This window comes from Rhinatrema bivittatum, chromosome 16, assembly GCF_901001135.1.
Source record: "Rhinatrema bivittatum chromosome 16, aRhiBiv1.1, whole genome shotgun sequence".
NCBI lineage: Eukaryota > Metazoa > Chordata > Amphibia > Gymnophiona > Rhinatrematidae > Rhinatrema > Rhinatrema bivittatum.
In genome coordinates, this window is record NC_042630.1 from 38,850,803 (window position 1) to 38,877,843 (window position 27,041).

General features: G+C 49.9%; 1 protein-coding gene across 3 annotated transcripts in view; it reads right to left on the reverse strand.

Annotated features, from left to right (window-relative positions):
* Window positions 1–6,573: 6,573 nt before the first annotated feature.
* The window catches only part of CFAP45 (cilia and flagella associated protein 45), a 109,249-nt gene continuing 88,781 nt past the window's right edge, over window positions 6,574–27,041 (reverse strand). For all 3 annotated transcript variants that reach the window (XM_029580283.1, XM_029580282.1, XM_029580284.1), the window contains 2 exons: window positions 17,085–17,309; window positions 6,574–6,771 (listed from right to left, as the gene is read on the reverse strand). In XM_029580283.1, the coding sequence (XP_029436143.1) occupies window positions 6,696–6,771; window positions 17,085–17,309 (301 nt within the window). In that variant the 3' untranslated portion in view covers window positions 6,574–6,695. The remainder of the gene's footprint in view (window positions 6,772–17,084; window positions 17,310–27,041) is intronic.

Below are 27,041 nucleotides of genomic sequence, written 5' to 3' on the forward strand. Positions count from 1 at the left end.
AAATGAAAAGGCAAAACCACGTTAGGCAAAAAAGATGGCACTGTGAGAAGAGACCCTGATCTCAGATATCTTTAAAAAAAGAAATTCGTCTCACTGAGCTAACTGCCACCAAAACCACCATCTTCAAAGTCCAATCCTTCACCATATAACCCCTAAAAGGTTTGAAGGGGAGTCTACACAGGACTAACAGGACCAGATTAATACCTCAAGGCAGGGACAATTTCTGGATTGGCAGGCTCAGGTGTTTCAAACCTTTCAAAAACCTTGAAACATCTGGGGTGAGCTGAAACGGAAACGCTCTCTACCCTACCTCTAACACATGAGAGACCAGTTACCTGGACCTTAAGGGAACTCAGTGCCAGATCCTTCTCCAAATCCTTCTGCATGAAGGAAAGGATCACTGGAAGTGTCTTACACAGCCAAGACTCTACTATAGATTCTATGTGAACCGATATGATATGCTTCCTGAATGTCGGTATAAAAAAAGATTTAAATAAATAAATATAGACCAAGGAAATGGATTTCTTCCACATCTACAGCAGAGTACTTACAACCTCCTCTTAATATCCTCTACCTCTCAGCCTTTTCCTCTCCACAGTCAGGCTAGGAGATAAAATGAGGCCAAATCTTCCATCATGATGCAACAGATCTAGAATGAGGTCAAACCTCATCAATTCCTCACACCTGAGCCTCATGAGCGCTGCACAGCAGGACTGCATCAGTAAATCTGCTGCCATTAGGACCACAGGTCCTCAATGTCTCTCTATCTTCTGAATGATTTGTCCAATCATTGTCCATGGTGGGAACACGTACAAGCAGGACTCTCATTGGTCACCTCTGTGTCAGCGCATCCAGTCCTTCAGTTCCTGACTCTTTCTCCTTCAAATGGCGAAATGCAGGGCCTGATATTCAAAGCACGTTCAGCGTTATTTAGCCAGATAAACAGGAGGTAAGTAGCAACTGCTGAATAAGGCTCAGAGCATTATACACACATATGGAGCAGTGCAGCACTGTGGAGGAAGGGAGGCTCTCGGCATCCATGCTGCTTTGGATGGTTGAAGACAATCAGAAACACTGGACAAGACAAATAGGACAAGGCAAGGCTGGATGAGGCGAGGCTTGAAAGCAAGGCTGGAGGGCAAAGCTGGACAAGGCAAGGTTGGATGAAACAAGAACCAGGAATGCAGACAGGAATTAGGAACCAATACACAGGAGCGACACGCACTACTACAAGAGTAGGAGACCTGTTGCTGAAGCATCGTAGGGCCGTTCTGGGCCCACTTAAATAGGGAGAGCCAGTGATGTCATCAGAGGGCACTGCGGGGCTTTTCCCACCGTTGGCCCTTAAAGAGGCCGATTGGGTGTGCGCACGCCAAGGGGAAGCCAGCCTGAGAGCATTGTGCCAGTGTTCCCGGATGCTCATGGCAGCAGTCAGTGTCGGGAAATACCTACAGTACCTGAAGTAATCTGCTTTCAAGTATTGAAAAGCAGAATATAAAGCAAATAGTCTTTTTAAGCAAAGGTTGAACTGTAGGCCGCTTTAGCTGTGTGGAAACAGAACCTTCACTCAGAGACATGTTAACTTATTGAACTAAAAACGGAGTAACTGACTTGTTAATTGCTTTAGGAGTACTATCTTACAGGGGTTCAATGGACAGAATGAAGTATTCATTACAGAGATGATATTAGTGATTTCAAGACTGGAAACTAACTCATACCCTGACCATTTCATCTCTTGGTCTCCAGGAGTACCGTCAAACCAAGGTGGAAGATTGGAAAGTAAAGAAATTATTTGGATTCTAAATAATCCAAACTTTCCTCGCAGCTCCTGGCACTGAAAAATACTTAAAGGCACCAACTTCAAGGCATGATGTTAAATTGCAGGCAATTACAAACAGAATTTTTGGATTATTGCCTGCTGCTAGAATACAGCCACGTCAAACTTATGCTTGTAATCATCAGGATGATTTTCGGTTAGTTTTACAGACATTGATTTTTTAGTAATATGGATTATTGCAATGCACTTCTTGTGGGCCTCCCCTTTACAGCTGCTCCAGAATTCAGCTGCTAGGGTGTGCTGCGGGTAGGAAGGTAGGAACATATTACGCCGGCTTTATTCCATCTTCATTGGTTACCAGCAGAATATAGAGTTTGTTATAAGATTCTGACAATAGTTCATAAGATTATTAACAATCTAGATAATGATCGGTTGGGAACCAAATTACAAGTATATATACCCCAAAGGGAGTTATGAACAATGAATAAAGGTTTTTTGGTAATACCTTCTACTAGGCAGATTCATTTAAATATGGTATGGAAGAGGGCTGTAAGAGTAGCAGGACCATTACTCTGGAATTTATTGTCAGATGAACTGCGATTACTGAGGGATCAGAAATTGTTTAAAAAAGCATTAAAAACTTGGCCTTTTAGGGAGGCATTTGAAAAATAAAGTTTGGTTAAAACAGTGGGAGGGAAGAGTTTTGTACGGCATAGGTTAGGTGGCAATAAGAAAATGGAGGGAGAAGATGTTTTTGAATGTCTGTGTTTACTTTTGTGTTTTTAATATAAAATGGTGATGTTGTTAAAATGTTTTATTAATAGACTGCTTGTTTTCACAACTTTCCAGAAGCCCTGAGCTATCTGCCCCAGAAAATGCACTCCCTAACTAGAGAGGCTGGCATCGGACATCACAATAATCCAATCTGATGACCCTAAGTCCATCCCCCTGCTGAGGTACTGATCTAAGAGCCACCAATTTCGGAAGCACCAGTGTCTTCTCGTCATGTTGCAAAAGAAAGTTCCAGCGAGATCGAAGGGCATTCTGAAGTGGCCACACGCATACTGTGACCCATATACAAATCCAAAGTCATTGCCATTGAGTCCTGGACCTCAAAATAGTCTCACCCTCTGGGTGCCATCTCGATCAACAACCGGCACACTTGCTCTTGTAGCTTGGATAAACTCTTGCCCTTCTAAGTATTGAACCAGGCCTCCAGATACTCTAAATCCCTAGATCTTGGGAACAATCCAAGGCTCTTGATGTTGCCAGTTGAGACTCCTCTTTCATCTTAGCTTGGATCAACCAATCATGCAGGTAGAGATGAATCAGCACTCCCTGCTGGCGAAGAGCAGCCTCTACCACTACGATTATGTTGGCGAATGTCCTTGGTGCTGTAGCCAACCTGAAAGGAAGCACCATGGACTGAAAATGACCCCGAACTGCAAACTTGGGGAAACTCTGAAGGTCCTTACAGATGAGAATATGCAGATATGTCTCAGAGATCTAGCAATAAAAGAAACTCATTTTCTGATCGCCATGATCATCTGACTGGAGAATTTTGTGGAACTTTTAAGGCTTTGTTGATATGTTTCAGATCAAGAATTGGCTGGAATGTACCCTCTTTCTTTGGGACTACAAACCAAATGGAATACCTGCCTTGGCCCCATTCTTGTCTTGGAACCAGGACCACAGCCTCAAAGGCTTGAAATTGTTCCAGTGTTACTTTTGCTGCCTCCTTCTTCACTGTGGAATGACAAAGGAAAACCATAAAAGCATCCTTCTTTCTTGCAATTTTAACGCAGAGCTATCTCTTACAATTGAAAAGATCCACTGATCCGATGTATTGTGGGTCTACTCTCTGTAAAGGCGGGACAACCAGCCGTTGATTCTTTGAACCAGGGAGTGAACCCTTTGGATCTCATTGCACACCCTTGGAGGCTGCCAAGCCTCACTTGCTGCCATCTTTCAGGTTCCTCCTGCTGGTACAAAACGACTGAGACTTACTACCAACCCTACCCTTGTGTAAAGGATTTTTTTTTTCCTGGCCTATAATGCCTCATCTCCCTGAACTTGGATCTTCTGGGGAGACCACTATAGGAGCCTTTAGACTTGCCTTCTGGTAACTTATGTGTCTTCTCACTCTAAATACTCTCCAAAAAGAAGTTTTCCCTGGAAGGGCAGTTTAGTCTGCATGGGCTTAGAGGGTATGTTCTCAGACCAATTTTGCAATCAAAGCCAAACCTGAGGCCACCATCCCCCTGGCTGAGGTTCTAATCAAACCATAGAGAACATCAGCTATGAAAGCAAGTCCAGCGTCTAGTCTCTCCACCTCCCTCGCTGTCAGGCCCTCACTTCCATTGCGATCTGATGAGCCCAGCATAAACATGCCCTCGCCATAAAACTACTACAAATAGCTGCATGCAAGGCCAGGGCTGCCATCTCAAGGACTGGTTGAGATGAGTCTCCATCTTTCTATCCTGGGCATTCTTTAGAGCAATACTCCCCTTTACTGGGATCATAATTCTCTTTGTGATAACAGAGACCATCATGTTCACCATAAGGAATTTTAACTACTCCGTTCTCTCTTCAGGGAGAGGGTATCCATTACTCTCCCCACCTGAAGCCCTGCATTCAGAGTCTCCCACTCTGCCAACACTAGGAATATACCAATCCTGTGGAAGGGAAGAGTCTTGGCAAGACCTTTGAGCTCTTCCAAAATAGGCTCTTTGTCTTCTGGGATGGGGAAAGTCTGTGTCTCTGCTATCCCCAATTCCACCAAGGCCTGATTTATCAGAGTTGGCAACTCTTCCCTCAAACAAACAGTTTGACCATTCTGGCATCATCACCTTCCATGCTGGGGATTTCACCCTCCTCCAGCAGACTTTAGGTCCCAAAGGTATTCTGTCCCCGAAGCAACAGAAGTTACTTTGACATCCAAATTCACCTCTATCCTTAGGCTTAGTCTGGGAAGGCACTCTGGGAAGAGAAGAGGACCCCAAAAGACCAGAACTGAATTCCGAAGGAATGGCCCCCTAGTGGTTAAAAGAGTACACTGTGAAGCAGGGTAGCCAAGGTTCAAATCCTACTGCCACGCCTTGTGACCTTGGGCAAGTCACTTCATTCTCCATTCCCTCAGGTACGAACCTAGATTGTGAGCCTTCTAGGTACAGGGAAATACCTACAGTACCTGAATGTAGTCCACTTTGAAAGTTGATGAAAAAAAGAATATAAATTAAATAAATCAATCAATCAATCAAAAAGGCTTAGTGCATCAGCACCACAAACTCAGGAGAGAAAGACGTTGTGGACAATTGAGTCCCTCCCACCGAAATTGATCCAGAATGGCTAGTCTCCTGCGAGGGACTAAGACCTCTCCCATGGAACACAGTCCTGGAGGATCCAGGAACATGTCTCCTTTCTTAGAGCAAATTATGCTGGGACCTAAAATGGCCACAGAGCCCTTCTTTACTAGTTCTCTTCCTTCAGGCTTGAGATCGAAGAGGGCTTCTGGAATAATCATGGATCCCTCTACACTACTGCCATCTTTGGGGAGAGAATTTCTATCTCTCCCCATCCCCATGGTACAGCTCCAGCACAGGTTCACCGCTGAAAGAGGCCTGCGGCATTTTCCCCACAGACGAGGCAGCGCGTCCCTCACTCTGCAGGAGCGGCCATACTGAGTCGGGAAAAGTCCATGCTCAAACCAAAAGGCAAAGATCTCACTTCCTTTCATACTGCCAAACATACTCTGCTAAAAGGACCAAGACAAAGTCAGCAGTGAATCCTGCTACCAAACAACCCTCAAGCTGCAAGCTCTTTTTCTTTTTTTTTTCAAGCTACAGATGAAAAAAGGGAATAGAAGGGAAATCTTGCTTCCAACTCCTGAATCTTCAGGGTACATTCACCATACCTCAGCCTAAGCAAAGAGTGCTGCAGGGAGAAAGGACATCTAGAGGGAGAAAGAGGGAACCAGTGCCACTGGCTATCAGTCTCCCCTCATCCCCAGGACCAAGCCAGTAAAGGGCCACCGACCCCTGCCATGCTCATCCCTACTCAACCAGAGCAGGAAGGACAAACTTCTAAATCTCCTGGGAGCAACTTAGCCAGGAAAACTTCAGTTGCAGAATGCACCTCTATCATCTGCCGAAGACAGAGAAATACGAGGGAGCTGTGGTGGCACATGCCCCTGAGGGATGATATCATCAAAACAGTTTATATTTCCCTACCCCCATCTGCTAGTAGGAGAACAAAATCCATCGGTCTGGACTGGTCTAGTGGGATGATAAGGAATCAGGCTTTAAGTGTACTGATGTGATGCCTAAATGATGCTCTACTGGAAATCTGCTCTTCAGCTATTGGTGTTGTATTCGTACTTTATATGCATCAGAATGACACCTCCAGGGGGCTCTGATGAAAATCCACTCTTCAGCTATCTGTCCTATATTCAAGCTTTACATGTATCAGTGTGATGACAAACAACACAGCAGCGCCCTCAATTTATGAAAGGGTGGCTGAGTAGAGGAAACATTAAATGTCTTCTTACGAAAAAAATACAATTCAGAACGTAAAAACAGGGATCTGTTAACCAAATGTTTTAACCTGGTTTCTTTTTCCTACTGCTTCTCCTCTACTTTAGGATCTTGCTATTGGCAGCCCAGTTCTTTCTATAACAGGAACCGAGAGATGCATATGGAAAGGGTGCTAACAGTGTGGACGGTGTACAGGCAAGTGCAGTCCCTGACAGGAAGGAAACAATACACACAAAACAAGAAGTTTTGAAAAACCTGACACTGTCTGAGAATAAATTCTATATTTGTAAAATAGAGTTTTTTTTTTAGAAGGCTCTTTTAATTATTTTGGAGGGCTGCACGGGCTGGGCCGGAAAGGCACACCAGGCTTGTGGCTGCTGCCTCGCTCAGTGCACCATAGTTTGAGTGACGTTCGCCTTCCGCTCCACCATCGAGCAATACTTGTCTGGCAGGCCCGCACCTCTGCAAAGCAAAAGAGAAAAGACATGTGAGTGATGTACAGGTTCTTCTACTATATCTGTATACCGAGCATATATTATAATCGGGGCATTGGTTAGATCAATTACGCTCAGGTGCTATAATCTATTCATGGATGGCTTACAGTTCATTTATTTCTATAACATGCTTATAAACACACAGATGCAAAATACACTATAACATTGGAACTAGCGTAGATATTGTTTTAAAGGTCATTACTGTACTCACTCACTGGAGGAGGCTGGGATTTTGGAAATACTATCTCAGTCCAGCTTTCTGTCTTTTAATATGGCACTGTGATCATGGAAACAGGGCTTCTAATGTCACTGCATTGTTGCAGTTCCTGCCGGGACAGCCCTATAGCATCAAATCAGGAGCAGCATTCCTGCCGGGAGAGCCTTGCAGTGCCCCATTGGGAGCAGCGCCCCATGGGGAGTGGCGTTCCTGCTGGGGGAGTCGTGTAGCGCCCCATCGGGAGCGGCATTCCTGCTGGGGGAGCCTTGCAGTGCCCCATTGGGAGCGGCATTCCTGCCGGGGGAGCCTTCCAGCGCTCCATCAGGAGCGGCATTCCTGCTGGGGCATTACGCAGCATTACTGCTGTGACAACAGTGACCAGATTCTGTTTTATAGTAGTTATGTTCAACTTCAATTTTATTTTTATATTCCACAGTTATCAGTAGTTCAAAGCGAGAAATGTATTATTTTAGTGGGATGGTATTTTAAGACAAACAACAAAAACAAAATGCCACCACTCTCATTCAATACAACAACATGAGATATATAAATTAGATAAATGCAACACCATGAATTCACAAAGGGAAGATCCTGTCAGATAAACATGATTAAATTCTTTGAAGAGCTGATAAAAGTGGTGGATCGGGGAGATGTGGTAGTTGTTGTCTATCTGGACTTCAGTAAGGCTTTCCCACTGCTCTGCACAGCATGGGAGTAGGCCAGAAAGTCATAAACAGGGTGTGTAACTGGCTGAAGCAGCTGACACAGAAAGCGGAGGTGCATGGTGCCCACTGTGGTGAAAGTAAAGTGACCAGTGGGGTTCTTGAGGGCTCGGCCCTTGGACTGATTCTTTTCAATATCTTTATTAGCGACACTGCTGGGAAACATTGGGGAAATATCCTATTTGTCTGCAGGTGAAGAGGTGAAAAAAAATGAAAGAAAATTTGAAGAATTTGCAAGAATGGTCAAAAGGTTTGGAAAATGAGCTTCAGTGATGAGTGTAAAATCGTGGATTTGGGATGCAAAAATGCATTGGCTACAAAGCAACTGGAAGGCAAGAACTGGGAACTGTCAGAGAAGAAAGAGTTGTAGGAGTAATCATCTCAGATGAGCTCAGGGCAGCCAGGCCGTGTGATAAAGCAACTGGGAAAGCTACAAGCAGAGGGCTCACCAGCAGGAAGAAAGAGGCGATGTTGCCACCATGAGTATCCGTGTTCGGTTCTGAAGGCCGCGCCTTCGTAAGGATTCCGAGAGGATGGAGGCAGTTCAGGAAAGAGCCACTATAAGCATACAAGGCCTGCAGCACAAACTCTACAAAGAGAGGCTTAAAACAAAAGGTACTCACACTGATCTTCACCCACTCCCCCAGGCTGGTCAGGTTTTCAAGATATCCCTAATAAATATAGGAACATTGGTTCTTACCTGCTAATTTTCGTTCCTGTGCTACCAAGGATCAGTCCAGACAGTGGGTTGAGCCTCCTGTCCAGCAGAGGGAGACAGAGAAAAACTGAAAGGGTATCCTATATCAGGAAAGTGCTCACCCTGCGTCCCTTCAGTATAATCGATATCAAAGCAGCCAAAATAGTATTGAATAGAGAACCAGAATAAGATCAAGCAAGTAAACAACCTTAACTTTTAAATTGAAACAGGAAATTCAAAAGTATGAAAAATGCCCTTGCACAGCTATCAAAAAGCAGATACCTCCGGTGCCTTATAATTCAGATATACTTCCAATGCCTTATAGTTCAGATAGTAAGTAGAGACTTCCAAAAAGAAAACTGTGAATGAGAGACTTCGAGAGGACGTGGCAATGTAGATGTAGTCAGGGTGGGAGTCTGAACTGATCTGAGGACTACAGGAATGAAAATTAGCAGGTAAGAACCAATTTTCCTTTCCCTGTACGTACCCGGATCAGTCCAGACAGTGGGATGTACCAAAGCTTCCCTAAACAGGGTGGGACCGCGACAGTCCCGCTCGAAGTACTTGTCTGCTGAAAAAGCCAAAAACTGGCGCCTGTACATCGAGACGATAATGACGCGCAAAGGTGTGTAGGGATTTCCAAGTAGCTGCTCTGCAGATTTCTTGCGGAAAGACTGATTGACTCTCCGTTCAAGAAGTAGCCTGAGAACGTAAGGAGTGAGCCTTTAAGCCCTCCGGAACAGATTGGCCCCGACAAAGATACGCCGACGCAATCGCCTCCTTTAACCAACGAGCAATAGTAGCTTCAGAAGCCTTATTTCCCTTACTCGGCTCGCTCCATAAGACAAAGAGATGATCAGAGACTCGAAAATCGTTCGTAACCTGCAAATATTGCAGTAGGACTCTCTTCACATCAAGGGGCCGCAGATCCACGACAGGCGAGTTTGCAATGTTCTCTAGGGAAAAAGCAGGGAGCTCCACTGACTGATTTACATGAAAGGAGGACACAACCTTTGGCAGGGAGATTGGGACTGTTTGGAGGGAAACACCTGAATCAGAAAAGCGAAGGAATGGCTCCCTACAAGACAGGGCTTGGAGCTCGGACACTCTCCTGGCTGAGCAAATAGAGACCAGAAAAACAGTTTTAAGGGTCAGATCCTTAAGTGTGGCCTGCTGAAGGAGTTCGAAGGGTGCCTCGCAAAGGATGCGAAAAACCAAGTTAAGGTTCCATGACTAACAAGTAGCCCGGACAGGCGGGTTCAAATGTTTAGCCCCTTTGAGGAACCGAATGACATCCAGATGGGTCACCAACGTGTAACCATCAACCGCCCAAGGAGAGAACCGAGCGCCGAAACCTGTACCCGCAAGGAATTGAAAGACAAACCTTTGGAAAGACCATTCTGCAGGAAGGAGAGGACCTGGGACACCGGAGCCTTACGCGCCGGAACTCCGGACTCTGCATACATAGTCTCAAACATTCTCCATACTCGAATGTAAGCTAGAGAGGTAGATGTCTTACAGACCCGCAGCAGGATGGAGATAACCTCCATCTTATAACCCTTCTTCCTTAGACACCGCCGCTTAAAAGTCAGGCCGCAAGACAAAAGCGATCCGCCTGATCGAAAAAATACTGGACCCTGTCGAAGCAGGTTTGGCAGATGGCCGAGGCGAAGAGGACCATCCGTTGCGAGATTCACCAGATCCGCGAACCACGATCCCAGAGGCCACGCCGGTGCTATGAGGATGACCGGCCCCCTGTGGAGTTCTATTCTTCGGAGTACCTTTCCCACCAGGGGCCAAGGTGGGAACATGTAGAGGAGAACATCGCGAGGCCAGGGTAGGACCAGAGCATCCACTCCTTCCAAGCAATGCTCTCTTCTGCGGCTGAAGAATCTGGAGGCCTTTGCATTGCTCAGAGTAGTCATCAGGTCTAAGTGAGGGACCCCCTACTTGTGCACGATCAGATCCATCGGCCCTCCAGACAACTCCCACTCTCCAGGGTCTAGACGCTGCCGACTCAGGAAGTTGGCTTGAGTATTCTCCTTCCCCGCAATGTGGGAGGCCACCAGCCTTCCAGATGGCGCTCCACCCAGGATAGCAGCTTGCTGGCTTCCAGGGCCACCGGACGACTCCTGGTGCCCCCCTGGCGATTGATGTACGCCACAGTAGCGGAGTTGTCGGAGAGGACGCGCACAATTTTGCTACGGATCAAAGGCAGAAAAATCTTGAGAGCCAGGCGGACCGCTCGGGTCTCCAGGCGATTGATGTGCCACTGGGATTGGTTTGGGGTCCATCATCCCTGGGTAGACTTACTCTGACACACTGCTCCCCAGCCGGAGAGGCTGGCATCCGTCATAACCACTATCCACTGAGGTGTCTGCAAGAGCATCCCTTTCAACAGGTGGGTGAGAGAGAGCCACCACTGCATGCTGTCGATGGTAACATTGGAAAGTGGTAAGGGTGTTTGAAACTCCTCAGAGACCAGCTCCAGCGGGACAGCAAAGCTTTCCGCAAACGACGCATACACGCAAAAGCCCAGGGCACCAAATCTATAGTTGAAGCCATAGTGCACAGAACCTGGAGATAATTCCAGGCCGTGGGGACCATGAGGGATAATAGATGTGGGACTTGACCCATGAGCTTGAATGCACGGGCCTCGGGTAACAGAACTTTGCCCACACGAGTGTCGAAGCGTGCTCCTAAGAATTCGAGGACCTGAGAGGGCTTGAGGTTGCTCTTTGAGCAACTGACTATCCAACCGAGGGAGGTGAGTACTGACAAGACCTGGTTGACTGCTATCACGCACAGGTCCTCCGACTTTGCCCAAATGAGCCAGTCGTCCAGGTATGGGTGGACTAAGACTCCCTCCCGCCGGAGGAAGGCTGCCACTACCACCATGATCTTGGAAAATGTGCATGGCGCGGTGGCGAGACCGAATGGGAGTGCTCAAAACTGAAAATGCCATCCCAGGATGTTGAATCAAAGAAATCTCTGGTTTTCCTGGAGGATCGGGATGTGAAGGTAGGCCTCCGTCAGGTTGAGAGAGGCAAGGAACTCCCCCCCCTGTACGAACTGCTGCTATGACCGCCCTCAAGGTCTCCATCCGAAAATGGGGCACCTTGAGGGCCTTGTTGACTCTCGAGGTCCAGGATCGGTCGAAAGGAGCCGTCCTTTTTGGGGACGACGAAGTAGATGGAATACTGGCCAGATCCCTGTTCCTGGAGGGGGACCGGGTCTATGGCGCCAAGCGCTTGAAGCCTGTCGAGAGTCTGGCACGCTGCTGGGCGCTTCCGAGTTCCACAGGGAGAGATCAAGTAGAGGTCTGGGAGATCCCGAGCAAACTAACGCGTAGCCTCTTTCGATGACTTCGAGGACCCACTGATCCGAAGTAATTTTGGCCCATTCCTCGAGAAATAGGGACAGCCGACCACCTAAGTCTGGAACGGAGGAATGGGCCGGCCGTATCTCATTGTGTGGACTTTGCAGCGGTGACTTGATGGGCACTGTCTAGGAAGGGCCGTCTGCCACGAAAGGAGTGAGACCATGCTGGAGACCTAGTGGAGGTGTTTTGTTGAAAAGCTCCCAGCGGCTTATTGTACCTGTGCTGCCCCCAGAAACGAGAGCGAGACGGAAAAAAAGATCTGGACTGCTTGGGGCGGTCCTCCGGCAGCTTATGAACCTTGTTGTCACCAAAGGATTTGATAAGCTGGTCTCAGTACTCGCCAAAAAGCAACTTACCTCTGAAGGATAGAGTGCCCAACTGCGATTTAGAAGAGGAGTCTGCAACCCAATTCCTCAACCAGAGGAGATGCCTGGCTGACACCACTGAGACCATAGCTCTGGCTTGCACCCTGAGGAGATCATACAGGGCATCAGCCCCCCATACGCAATCGCGCCTTTCAGCCTTTCTGCCTGTTCCGCCTCTGCAGACGGGAGGTCCTGAGTGCTGAGTAATTGTTGAACCCACCTGAGGCTTGCCCGCTGCATGAGACTGCTACAGACTGTTGCCCGAACTCAGAGGGCCAGAACCTCAAAGATCCGTTGAGATGGAGCTCCAACTTCCGATCCTGAAGATCCTTTAATGCGGTCGCCCCCACCACGGGAATAGTGGTGTGTTTGGTGACGCAAGGCACTGCGGCATCTACCTTAGGAACTTTGAGCATCTCGAGACATTGGTCTGGCAGAGGGTAAAGCTTATGCATTGCCCTTCCTACTCGAAGACCAGATTCGGGGGACTCCCACTCCCAAAGCAGAAGCAGCATTAGCATGGGGTGGAATGGAAAGTACATGGTGGAGCCCTCAGCCCCGCCAGGACCGGGTCCACAGTGAGTGAGGTAGAGGTGCTGGTGGGTTCCTCCGGAGGGACCGCTACACCTAGTTCATCCAAGACAAATGGAATGAGGGGTCCAACTCTTCCTGTTGGAACAGTCTTAGGACACGTGGGTCATCCCCATCGACTGGCGGGTTTGACAGCAACAAATCGGTGTCCAGATCCGGCAGAGGAGAGGGCTGCGGAGGGTCCGGGGGATCCGGTGCGCCCGGCACGGTCCTGACCCTAGTGGAACCAGGTAAATCCGGGGCTCTAGGGCCCTGGTCAGTGGTGACCCGAGAAATCTTAGCCGGGGAGGGGCCAGGGAGGGATCATCCTGCTCCTGCAAACTAGCCAGAAAAGATTTGTGTAACAAAAGAACAAATTTCGGTGAAAAATGGTGTCGAACTTTCCCAGGCAAAGGGGCATTGTGGGAGACGTCCGGGGCTGCATCCGGGGAGTTCGCAGGACTCAAATCAGGCGGCGAAGGGTTAAAAACCGGCTCTCCCTCTCCCTCAGGGCCCGGCTCCGCAGCGAGACCAGAGGTCAAGATGGCCGCCGTTCCCATGGTTTTTCGTGAGAGAGACGGCTTTGCCACCTGCTTAGCGGCCCGACCTCGGGTCGTCGATTTCGCAGCTGCCGCGGAGGGACCCTCCCCGCCGGGCAGACAAACAGCGCACAGCCCATTGCAGGAGAGCCGCAAAGCCGGCTCCCCGCAGACCAAACAAGCCACTGACCGCAGCGTCAGTAGAGAGGGGGGTGAAAACCATGCTGTCGTTAGGAAAATGGAGCCGACTCAGCTGTGCCTGGCTGAAAACGAGCGGTAGAGCGGAAGAATCCCTGCTATGCTCCTTCCCCCTGCAAGTGCGGCTACAAAGAAATGAGCAGAGGAACGACAACCTCTCTACTAAAGGACCTGAGGCAGGCACGAAAAGGGGGAGTGACTGAACCACCAGTATCACCCCTTTAGCCAGGCAAGTGGTCACCGAGAAGGAGGGTCCCAGGCTGAGTACTCAAGGGGAAAATCCCCCCGGGACCCCGTAAGAGCAATGAGACAGAACTGTCTCACTTAGACAAAAATTTGATTTCCTCTGAAATTCTTATCTGTTTTTGTTTTTTGTTTTTTGTTTTTTTTTAATAGAAAACAATCAATACTTGCTTGATCCTGGAAACAACCAGAAGGAAGAAAGAAAGAAATCACCACAGTGAGTGTGGAAAACAGAGAAAGCTAGGGAACCACAGGTTCAACTGCCTGCCTTTGCTGGGAGACAGAGAAATACTGATATAGGATACCCTTTCAGTTTTTCTCTGTCTCCCTCTGCTGGACAGGAGGCTTAACCCACTGTCTGGACTGATCCGGGTACGTACAGGGAAACATGAGATATTTGTATGCACTGTCTCCAGTGTATGCAGATATAAAATCGCATGCATTTTCATTGTGGATATCCTGAAAACCTGACTGGCTGAGGGGAGGACTGGCTTCAGACACTCAAAATGCACTCACTAGGGAAAAGAAGGAGAGATATGATAGAAACAGTCAGATAGTCTATTGATTTTATATTGAGCTTGTTAAGCGTTCAGGGCTTCATTTGAGAATCTGGAGCAAAGGGGTTTAAAAATGTGTGATGTAAAAAGGAATTGCATATAAGAGTATGTTCAGTACTGCAGGAATTGCAAATATGTAAGATCACATAACTAGAAGGCCTAGATGACATGCAAGCACTCAGGTAGCCATGTCTGTCTGACAGGTTACACAGGAGAGCTAGGAGGCCAGATGTTCAGGCAACAGCCATACTGGTATTGCTGGCTATTTAGATCATCACAGGGGACAGGTGGGTGCTACAGGGAACTAAACAGGGATCTTGTATGCTCATCTACCGAAGATGATAGAGTACAAAGGAGGAATACGGAGAAATCTTGCAAGTGGTCACACTCTGTGGCTGGCAGCTGAGATGTATCTATAGCAGTGTGAACAGAATAACTGGGCAGACTGGATGGACAGATTGCTCTTTGCTGTCATTTACTATGTTACTATAAGAAGGAACAGCAAGACAAGTGTTCAACAGATTTGACTCCCATTTAGGAATTTTTCTTTCCATTCAGTGTAACTAAGTAGATTGCTGGTGATCAGACAATGTAGTATCTTTACGCTTATTGTCCACCCACTTATATCCGAGGTAGCTCTATTGGTCTAAGATGCCTTTTAAAAACTGAATATACGAATGCATATATTTTGGATGGAGGGAAGCAGAGGTTGGGGGAGGGAAGGGAAGGTTGTAGGGGCTGAACTATCAAAGTCTTTCTTGCATGTTGTCTTTTTTGCTCGCCAATGGGGAGATAGCAAGTTTAATCTAGAAGATCCTGGAGGTACATAATGAAATATATGTATTTTCAAAAGATTTGGGTGTCTAACTTTATTTATTTAACACTTTTCTATACCGATCTTCATGAAAAAATTTCATATCAGATCGGTTTACATGTAACAAAGGGTATAACTTAAACAAGAACAATTCACTAGAAGCGGAAGTTACATATAACAAGGGTAGTTAACTTGGAGGCTAGGCTAGTCAGAGGTATAGGACAGTGTAACTGAAGAGAACTAGAAAAGGCAATGAAACAAAAGAAACGGCGGCTTAATTATAATGTCTAAACATAGCGGGGCGTTAGCCGGTAAAGCAGAGTCCTGTCCGGTTGACAATTAATGGCTTAGAAAGTTAGGGGAAGGCCTGGAGGAGTTAAGCACCTAAATTGGCTCCTTTGAAAATTTAGGAGTTAAGCACCTAAATTGGCTCCTTTGAAAAGTGTCTAGGGCTGTGAGTTGCTAGCATTGTTGTCAGAGCTAACAGGGATGCCAAGCTGGCAGGAGAGAAGAGTGAATCCTCCTGCCCGTTTCAGTTATGGTAACTTTGAGGGATTCTATGGGGTTGATGTAGGGGGCCGTCAAGGAGAGGGATCTGGTGCCAGCAGGGAAGGAGGAAGATCGGCTCTGATTGAGCTGGAAGCCCAAAAGAGGAGGATCAAACCAGCAGGCCCAGATTTTAAGTTTACAGATTGGCCGAGCCATGAGGACACCTCTCAGTCAGCTGCTGCAGTGACCTTTCATCTGGAAGAATTTAATTTCCCTGCAAGCACAGAATTTTCAAAAGTCAGAGGACAAGAAGGAGTTAACTTCCAAAATCTCCTTCTGAGATCAATCCTGAGTAATCCGGTGAGCAAGAGAGTTATCCAGATATTCAGCGGAACACCCCCAGAGAAGTGTTCTGCTGACTTACCTGGATATTTTTCTGATCAGACTTACTGAACTAACTTTGCCAGGATAGCAATGCATATCAGTGCCACCCAATCTAAGTGCCAGCACACCCTGGGGACATCATCAGCACTGGCTCTTCTTATCAGGGTACATTTCTTGCTGGTAACATGTTACCCGGATTCAATTTTAGCCAGGGAGCAGGAGGAAAACATTCAAATCTCTGTTTTTTTCCTGGATGACTTGACAACCCCTTTGATTATTAACCTCCTTCTTCTGGACTCTCAAAATGAACAGGCCCCCTTCCAAATTTCAATCCATGGACTTTTTAGACTATTAAATGTTTCTTTTTTTAACCATACAGTTTGCTTATGTTCCTCTGGGTCTCCAGCTCAAATCAGGAACCAGCTCTGGGGTCCTGGAGCCATCAGCCTTCAGTCACAACGACCCAGAGAGTTTTTCTCCCTATTTTCTGCATACACCCCCTGTCCCCAATGTACCTAATCTGATGATCGCAGCGATGCTCCTGCAGAGCTGGGGGCCATGCACTGGGACTCGTTCCCAACCTGCAGTTACTGGCCCTGAATCCAGGGCCAGTAACTGCAGGTTACTGTCAATGCATAATGGCTACAACTTCTCCCAGGCACTGGGAATGTTACCTCCGCAGCAACAACCCAGAGAGAGTGAAGGACCCAACTCTGGGAACGCACTAGAGACCTCCCACATGGCTGTGTGCCGTTGAGACATTAGGCCGGCCCAACTCTTATAAAATGTTAAAAAAAATATATTAATTAAATAAATCCTTGAATATGATGGAAGTTCTTAATCTGTTTTGGGACTAGCAAGCTTTCATTCTCAGGCAGTAAGCCACTTCTCATAGCCAGCTAACATTGCAAAACAGATTAAGAATATATAATATACTATACTATAATATAACTATTTATTTATTTATTTGCTAGTACTACTATTTGGTTGGTTTTCTTTCAACCAATTATATTTTTGGTGGGCTAATGATGCCCTCTTTCCCCTTTAAAGGCAGACCTGTGTGGCCAGCTAAATGCCAGGCTTGAGAAGGGTAACCACACTCACCGCAGCTCCTCCAGTTTCTTCTTCTTCAGCTCATCCAAACGTGCTCGCCGTTGGCGCGCCTCCTCCTGCAGTCGCTTGCCCTCCTCAAACAAGGCGATCTGGGCCAAGAGTTGACGCTGCTCGTTCTCACGCACCTGCTGGCGCAGCTCATCGGCATGGCGCATCACCAGCGCAGTTTTCTCCTCCAGCTCCTTCTTCTCTTTCTCAATCTTCTCCTGCTGCACCCTGAAAAGGATTCCCCCAAGAGACTCTCAGAGATCCTACAGAGAGGATAGGTTCCAGCTGCACCCTGAAAAAGGATTCCCCTTAGAGACTGTCCAAGATCCTGCAGGTATACTGGAGATTTGCTGGAAAAGTTATCCACCCACAAAACCGTCAGAGACCTTGCAGGGATGCAGGAGGCTCCTGCTGTACCTGGAAAAATATCCCACCCCCCACAAGAAGCTGTCAGATTCTGCAGGGATGGGAAGTTTCTCCTGGACTTTTAAGGATCTCCGAGATTGCCAAAGACCCTACAGGGGATAAAAGCATCCTCCAACAGACTATAGGAAAACTGGCTCTTACCTGCTAATTTTCATTCCTGTAGTACCACAGAGCAGTTCAGACTCCTGGGTTTTGCCTCCCCACCAGCAGATGGAGACAGAGAAAGTTTCACTGACACTGTATAAAACCCAGTGTGCCACCTGCAGACCCTCAGTATTGACTTGTACACAAGACAAGATGACAGCAACAACCATATATTTCTAAGCAAACTCCCTCCCCTCCAATGAGCCAGAAGAAGGTGAAGTTGCCCAAAAAGACAATGGGAAACGTTACCTAAATTTAACATAAGCGATCAGCACTGAAAACCTCCAACACTCTGCACTATATACAAAGTAACAGGCTGAGCAGCGGACTCTGCCCCCCCCCCAGTAAATGGGCGGGTCCCTGGACTGATCTGTAGTACTAAGGGAATGAAAATTATCAGGTAAGAACCAATTTTCCTTTCCCTGTACATACCAGATCAGTCCAGACTCCTGGGATGTACCTAAGCTCCCCTTAACTTGCCGGAGCCCCGACATCCAAACAATAATATCTAGCAAAAGTGGGCAATGTCTTTACAGTATCTGCCCTGCAAATTTCATGTGGAGACACCTGTTGTGATTCAGCCAAGGAAGTCGCCTGAGAAGGCATCAAGTGCATCCCTAAAACACCCAGCACCAGACGCCCTTTAAAAATGTAAGTCGACTTGATCGCTTCCTTCAGCCACCACACAGTTGAAGCTTTAGACGCCTTACTTCCCTTCTTTGGACCACTTCACAGTACAAAGAGGTGATCTGATCTACAGAAATCATGTGACCTTTAGTTACCTCAGTAATACATGCCTCCCATCTAAGAGCCTAAGCTCCCCCACATGAGACGGAGAGGAATCCAAATCCTGAAAAGTTGGAAGCTCCACTGTCTAACTAAGATGGAACGCCGAGACTACCTCATCAGAAAAGAAGCCACCATGCATAAATATATCCCCGAATCAGACATCTGTAGGAAGGGATCTCAACACGACAGCGCCTGGAGCTTCAAAATTCTCCTGGCTGAACAAATAGGCACCAAGAAAACTACTTTAATAGTCAAGTCCTTAACTGTAGCTCTCTTTAGTGGTTCAAACCGAGCCTCACACAATCCTCTAAGGACTAGATTCAGATTCCAAGACTGACAAATGTTCCGCACCTGAAGACGCCAGTTTTTATCTTCCTGAAGTAACTGTATAACATCCGGATGTGTGGACAAAGGATACCCTTGTACCTTACCCCAGAGACAGCCCAATGTTGCTACCTGGACTCTCAGAGAGTTAAAGGTTAGTTCCTTGACCAGAACCTCTCTGTAGAAAAGCCAAAATATGCGACACCACAGCCTGAACTGGCTGAAGGTGAACTCCCGTCAACAGCAGACCAGGATTCTAAGATCCTCCAAATTCGCACATATGTCAAGGATGTAGGTGGTCACCTAGCCTGCAATAAGGTGAAAATAACCACTTTGGAATATCCCCTCCATGTCAGTTGTCTCCTCTCAGAAGCAAAGCCACAAAACAGAAGTGAGCCACCTGACCCGAAAATATTGGGCCCTGGTGGAAAAAAGTAGACTGATGTCTGAAACTAAGGGGCCCATCTATGGCCATGTTGATCAAATCTGAGAAGCATAGGTGATGTGGCCACTCTGGAGGTACCAGGATCACTTTGCTTGGATCTTTCTCTATCCACCATAATCCTTTGTCCAGAAGCCACGGAGGGAAGACAAAGAAGAATCCCCCGAGTCCATGGCAGCAGCAGAGCTCCGATTCCCGCCATACTGTGCTCTGTTCAGCAGCTGTAAAACCACAACACCTCTGTGTTCTTTGGTTGGGACACCCCCATCTTCTGTGAATGAGACACATCGCTGCCTCCAACAGCTTCCATTCCCTGGGGGTCTAACGTTCTCCAACTGAGAAAATCCACCTGAACGTTGTTCGGGTTTTTTGATGTGAGATGCTCCCAGCCTCTCCAGGTGTTGCTCTGCCCAGAGAACGAACTCCCAGGCTTCTTGAGCCACTGCCCGATTCTCAGTTCTGCCTTGATGGTTGATGTAGGCAACCATCGTTGCATTGTCTGATAGGATCCATACTAGATGGCCGCGTAACCTTGGCAGACAGGCAAGCAACGCAAAATGCATCTCTCTCATCTCTAACCAATTAATAAACCATGAGGCCTCCAGTTTTGACGACTGGCAATGTGCCAACTAATCTTGCCACACCGTCCTCCATCCGGAAAGACTTGCATCAGTGGTGACTATTATCCAATTTGGAGCCTCCAATTCCACACCATGCTCGGGACTGTTTCTGGCTTCCCCCTCTAAGGAAGAGGAAGATGAAACTCTTCCAATAACAGATTCCAGCAGGAGAAGAACCCCCTGCAGAGGCCGCATATGCACGAACGCCCAATGCATTAATTCCAATGTTGATACCATAGAACCCAGTGTTATGCTCAACTCCTCAAGAAGGGAGGAGTTGGCAATCTGTTGTGATCTACTCCTCAAGAAGAGAGGAGTTAGCAATCTTGATAGGAAAGCTCTGATAGAGCTAGGAGTAGCAATCTGTAGTGTACTAGCTCCAGAAGGAGGTGGAGTTAGCATGCTGGTATGAATCTGTTGCTGAAGACCCCTGGTAGGAAAGGAATAGCCATCAGTTACCAGTGGAGTGCTTGGAGAGGACACTAAGCTGTAGAGGAATGTAGTTAGGTGAATCCTTGGGCCAATGGCAGATGACTGCGCCCCCAGGAGGATATCCTGAGAGGGACCACCGGCTAGGCTTGAGTATGGAGACAGACACAGAATTCTTTTATTAGATAGGTAGTAGAACCACCAGAGGTGGCAGTAGTGAGTTGCTACACCCGGCAGGGCTGAAGTCCCTCAGGTACTGGAACCACAATCCCAGGGTAGCTGAGCTGTAGAGAAACCATATAGTGAGTAGACAGGTATATTGTGTTCATAGCCAGAACCGGATAACATATCTCACATAAGGTCTTTAGAAGGCTCAGTAGCTGGAAAGGGTTAGGCCCTCAAGGAGCGAGTACCTGGTTCCAGGGAAAGCTCTGAGAGCGCGATGGTAAAGGAAAATTAGTTCTTACCTGATAATTTTCGTTCCTGTAGTACACGGATCAGTCCAGACACCTGGGTTGTGACTCCGCACCAGCAGGTGGAGACAGAGTAAAACTTGTCGGGCTCCCTACATATAGTAGGTGCCACCCACAGCCCCTCAGTCGCACGTAATGTCAAAGCCAGATAAAGCCAAAAAACTAGCTAACTAGAAAAAAACCCCCAAACATGAGGCCAATTCACAACAGCCCCTGAGCTGGAGCCGAAAACCTTCAGAACCATGAACACAACGTGCAAACTGCAAACTACAATGGCCAAATAAGCAAACGAGCAGACTCTCTCTCTTTCTTCTGATCTAAACTACAAGACACAGACGGGCGGGAGTCTGGACTGATCCGTGTACTACAGGAACGAAAATTATCAGGTAAGAACTAATTTTCCTTTCCCTGTACGTACCGGATCAGTCCAGACACCTGGGATGTACCAGAGCTAATTTACCCAGGGTGGGAAGTAGAGAGTCCCGCTCGGAGAACACTCGCCCCAAAACCCTGAGCCGCAGTCGCCTGGACATCAAGCCTGTAATGTCTCGTGAAAGTGTGCAACGATTTCCACGTTGCCGCCCTGCAGATCTCTTGTGTGGACACACTAGAAACTTCGGCCCAAGACGTGGCCTGCGCCCGCGTCGAATGTGCACGAAGCTCCCTGGGTGCCAACTTGCCCTGCAGAAGATACGCCGAACTAATCGCCTCCTTGAGCCAACGCGCAATCGTGGCCCGTGAAGCCGCCGATCCTCTACGAGCCCCCGACCAGAGAACAAACAAGTGATCGGAAACCCGGAAAGGATTTGTAACTTCCAGATAACGAAGTAGAATCCTACGGACATCAAGTTTCCGCAGTTCCCTCGATCCCCTGGCCTGAGGATCCATGGCCGAAAACCCGGGAAGATCAACTGACTGATTTAAGTGAAAGGACGACACCACCTTGGGTAAAAAGGAGGGGACAGTCCGCAGAGAGACACCAGTCTCTGTAAAACGCAAAAACGGTTCTCTACAAGAAAGAGCTTGTAACTCCGAGACCCGACGCGCGGACGTAATAGCGACCAAAAACACTGTTTTCAATGTTAAATCCTTCAACGTCGCCCGCTTGACCGGTTCAAAAGGCGGCCCACAAAGAGCCGAAAGCACACAGTTTAAGTTCCAGGAGGGGCACGGATTCCGGACCGGCGGACGGAGATGCTTCGCCCCCCGCAGAAACCGTGTCACATCCGGATGGCCCGCCAAGGACACTCCCCGGACCTTACCTCGAAGGCAGCCAAGGGCTGCCACTTGAACTTTCAGGGTACTCCAGGACAGTCCCTTCGAGAGGCCCTCTTGAAGGAAAGAGAGAATCTCCGGCACTTCCGGCCGAATGGGGTTCACCTCGCGAGCACTACACCAGTCCTCAAAGACCGTCCAGACCCTCATATAGGTCATAGACGTGGACTGTTTTCTAGCCCTCAACAACGTGGTGATCACTGCCTCGGAGTACCCTTTGGACCTTAGACGCGCCCTCTCAAACGCCAAACCGCGAGACAAAAGTGATCCGCGTCCTCCAAACAAACGGGTCCCTGCCGCAGAATGGTCGCGTCGCCCCGCAAACGGAGCGGAGATTCCACCGCTAACCGCAGGAGATCCGCGAACCACGGACGCCGTGGCCACTCCGGCGCCACCAAGATCACCTCCGCCGGATGTAGCTCGATCCGTCGGAGCACCTTGCCTATCAGAGGCCACGGGGGAAACACGTAGAGCAGCACGTCCGTGGGCCAAGGAAGCACGAGTGCATCGACCCCTTCCGCGCCCCGCTCCCTCCGACGGCTGAAGAACCTCGGAGCCTTTGCGTTTTGCGCGGTGGCCATCAGATCCAGACGTGGTTGACCCCACCTGGCGCAGATGAGTCGGTACGCTACCTCCGGGAGCTCCCACTCCCCTGGATCCAGCCGGTGCCGGCTGAGGAAGTCCGCTTGGACGTTGTCGACGCCGGCGATGTGTGAAGCCGCAATGCTGCTGAGGTGCCGTTCCGCCCAGCACATCAACTGAGCCGCTTCCTCCGCCACTTGCTGACTCCGTGTCCCGCCTTGACGGTTGATATAGGCTACCGTGGTGGCGTTGTCCGACAGGACTCGAACCGCCTGACCCCGTATCCACGGCAGAAAAGCTTGCAACGCCAGCGCCACCGCCTTGGTCTCCAACCGATTGATGGACCACTGCGACTGCTGGGCTGACCACAGGCCCTGCACCGAGCGCCCCCCACAGACCGCTCCCCAACCCGAGAGACTGGCATCCGTCGTGACCACCGTCCAATTGGGCAGGATCAGAGAAACGCCGCACGTCAGATGGTTGGGACAGAGCCACCACTGCAGGCTGGCCCTGGCGCGGTCCGTGAGAGGCAGCGGGCGCAGGAACTCCTCCGAGACCGGCCTCCAGCGGGAAAGTAACGCTGATTGTAACGGTCGCAGATGAGCAAAAGCCCAAGGCACCAAGGCGAGTGTCGACGCCATGGAACCCAAGACCATCAGGTAATCGCGGACCAAAGGGCATTGTAGCGCCAGCAAACGCCGCACCTGTCCCTGGAGCTTGAGGATCCTGTCCCGAGTCAGGGATACCGTGGCCTCCCTGGTGTCGAACAAGGCCCCCAGATATTCTAACCTCTGGGTGGGCTGAAGGTGACTCTTGGCTAGATTGACCACCCAGCCAAGCGACCGCAGGAGCCGCAGGACCCTGGTCACCGCTTGCCGACACTCCATCTCGGATTTGGCCCGAATGAGCCAATCGTCCAGGTAAGGGTGCACGAAGAGCCCTTCCCGCCGGAGCTGAGCAGCCACCACCACCATAACCTTGGTGAAGGTGCGTGGAGCCGTGGCGAGACCGAAGGGAAGAGCCCTGAACTGGAAATGCTTGCCCAGGATGCAAAATCGCAAGTATTGATGATAGGCTGGCTGGATCCCTATGTGGAGATACGCCTCCGTCAGATCCAGGGACGCTAGGAACTCGCCTGGGCGAACCGCAGCCACTACCGAGCGAATTGTTTCCATCTTGAACCGTGGAACACGAAGGCACCGGTTTACTCCCTTTAGATCGAGGATCGGACGAAACGCTCCGTCCTTTTTTGGAACCACGAAATAAATGGAGTACCTTCCCATGCCCCGTTGCGCCGGCGGCACAGTAGTGATGGCGCCCAGAGCCTCCAGGCGCTGGAGGGTTGCCCGTACGGCGGCCCTTTTGGCTACGGCCTTGCAGGGGGATACGAGAAACTTGTCCCAGGGGAGACGTGCAAATTCTAACGCGTAACCGTGTCTTATCACGTCTAGCACCCACTGGTCCGAAGTGATTTTGGTCCATTCCTCGTAAAAACTCTCGAGGCGCGCTCCCACCCGTGGAACGTCCTCCTGAGCCTTCGCCGAGAAATGAACCAATTGCGTATCATTGGGCCGACTTGGCCCCGGATCCCGCCGAGGATCCACCTGATCTGTTGAATCTCTTCCCCCGAAAGGGCTGGGGCCAGGTCAAAGCTCTGGTAGCGCCTCCTCTAAAGGATTGACCTGCCCCAGCTGACCTCTGCGGCCTCTGGCGACGGTTGTTTCGAAAACGGTTCCGTGCAGAAAAATTTGGTCTAGGACGTGGCCTGTCCTCCGGTAGCTTAAAAGCCTTGTTCTCACTCAGGAACTGCATGATATCATCCAGCTGCTTTCCAAACAGCAACTTCCCCTTAAAAGGCAAGGCGCCGAGATGAGCCTTAGACGTACCGTCCGCAGCCCAGTTTCGGAGCCAGAGAAGACGACGCGCTGAAACCGCAGACACCATGGCCCGGGCCGAGGTGCGCAGCAGATCATGCATGGCATCAGCGCTGTAAGCGATTACTGCCTCCAGAAGGTCCGCCTGAGCAGCCTCCCCTTCTGAGAGACCCGCATTCGCTTGTAAGGTCTGGGCCCAGCGGAGCCCAGCCCGCAACGCAAAATTGCTGCAAATAGCAGCCCTCGCTCCCAGGGCTGACACCTCGAAAACTTTCTTGAGCTGCACCTCCAGCTTCCGATCCTGGACATCCCGCAGCGCCGTAGCGCCGGTGACGGGAATGGTCGACCTTTTGGTGACCGCCGACACAGCGGCATCCACGCGAGGGAGCCGCAGGAGCTCCAAGGCATCCTCCGGCAGAGGATATAGCTTATCCATAGCCTTACTTACCTTGAGGCCCAACTCCGGGGTGTCCCATTCTCGGAAGAGAATGTCGGACGCAGAAAAATGGAAAGGGAACGCTACCGTAGGACCCGCGAGTCCCAGGAGTACCGGATCCATCTTAGGCCCTTGACGGGTTTCCACCGGCGGGGCCTCCACTCCAATCTCGTCGAGGATCGCTGGAATGAGAGGGGAAAGCTCCTCCCTCTTAAACAGGCGGACGACCTTGGGGTCGTCACCATCCCCCGTCTGCGCGCCCTTGCCTGCGCCTGACTGCGCTGGACCCTGCTCATCGGGCCCCTCAGGCCCTTCCGGCGCCCCCGAGATCGACCGTTCCTCCTCCGAGGAAGTGGATTCCGAATCCGCGTCCTGGGGCGCGCCACGCGCCAGCCGCTTGTCCTTCGGGGGCACAGCCGTGTCTCTAGGGCGGGCAGACCTCTTCCGGGAGCGGGACCGCCCATCCGCCTCTCCTGGCACTTTCCCGTGCCTGCGCCGCTCCCTCTGATACATCGCCAATTTTTTTAATAAAAAATTAAAATCCTCCGAAAAGGACTCTTCAGAGTCCGAGCGCCCCTCCCCCGAACCCCAGTCAGCCGCCTCGGAGGCACCTTGAGGCGCCCCCGACGCGGCCCGAGGCTGGGGGGAGAGTGGAGGGGGCTGGGAGCCATGTTCCATGGCTCTCCTGGTCGCCTCGTGGACGGTCGACAAAATGGCCGCCGCTCCCGCGCTAAGCGGGAACGGATCCGGCCCCCCCTCCTGCACTGCACAAACGCGCGGCGGCGAACGAGACGCCCGGGTCCGACCCCCCCGATCGCCCCCGGACGGTCCCTCGCCTCCGGCGAGGCAGCCCGAACACATGCCGTCCCTAGAGACTCGCGTGCGCGCAGAGCCGCACGCGCGGCAGGCGGCCCCGACGGGCATTCCGGCCGAGATCGCACGAAAAACGCCGCAGCCCTAATCAAAACAAACCGCCCCCCCCCCGAACGAAACGTCGCGCGGGAGAGCGAGAGAGAGAGAGAGCCGGCGCAAAAGTGACAAAAAACCTTTTTTTTTTTTTTTTTTTTTTTACTAAAGTCGCTGACCAGGGTGCTGAAAAGCCTCCGGGCTCCACTGGGGGTGAGTGAACCGGGCTCCCCGGTGTCACCCCCAACGCTGCTGCCAGAGGGGCCGGGTCCTCGACCCCAGCAGCGGCCTCTACCAGGGGAGGATGATCCCCTCAGGATCTGGCAACCCCCCTGGGAGGCACTTCCACCGGGAGCTTCCTGGCCCAAAACTTTCTAAGCCTTTTTTTTTTTTTTTTTTTTTTTTACTATGAATTAAAACAAAAAAGGAAAATCCCCTTTCTGTCCTATGTTTTGTTTTTTTGTTTTTTTTTTTTCTATCCCTGACTGGCTAACTTCAACCCCAGGGATCCCAGAGACTGTGGGTGGACCTGCCCCATCTGCTGGAGACAGAGAAAGACTGAGGGGCTGTGGGTGGCACCTACTATATGTAGGGAGCCCGACAAGTTTTACTCTGTCTCCACCTGCTGGTGCGGAGTCACAACCCAGGTGTCTGGACTGATCCGGTACGTACAGGGAACTCACAATTGTCTGTATCTGTGATAGCTTCCAGGCAGTAGAGAATCTTCAGAGTGTTCAGGAACATGGGCCCTCGAGGAGCAAGTACCCCTGGTAAGTCCAAGGAGGCAGAGTAGCTTGGACGAGTCCCTTGCTAACTCAATTCGTTAGCAAATACTGAGATCTTTTATATTGGAAGTGGATGACGTCAGTTCAGGGGAACGCCCTCGAGGTTCGTGCCCTTGCTGGTACATCTTTTGGAGCGCGTGCCCTACGTCATCAGGAACATGGCGGATCCACAGCGTCATGCCGCTCTGGGGACGCTGGAGGAAGACGGCAAGAAGATGTCGTGGCAGCAAGCCGTCCATCAGGCCCGGAGGGAGTCGCCACAGTGGTAAGGAGGGTGGAGTGAGGGCGAGGAGCAGCGACGGTCGCAACACCCAGGACCTGTAAATAGTCGCAGACCTTGGGCACCAAGCTCTAGAAGAAGCCTAATCTGACTCTGCAATTTCAGCAATCTCTCTCCGTGAGAAACATTCTCTCCGCCAACATGTCATACCAAGCTCCCAAATACTCCAGAATTT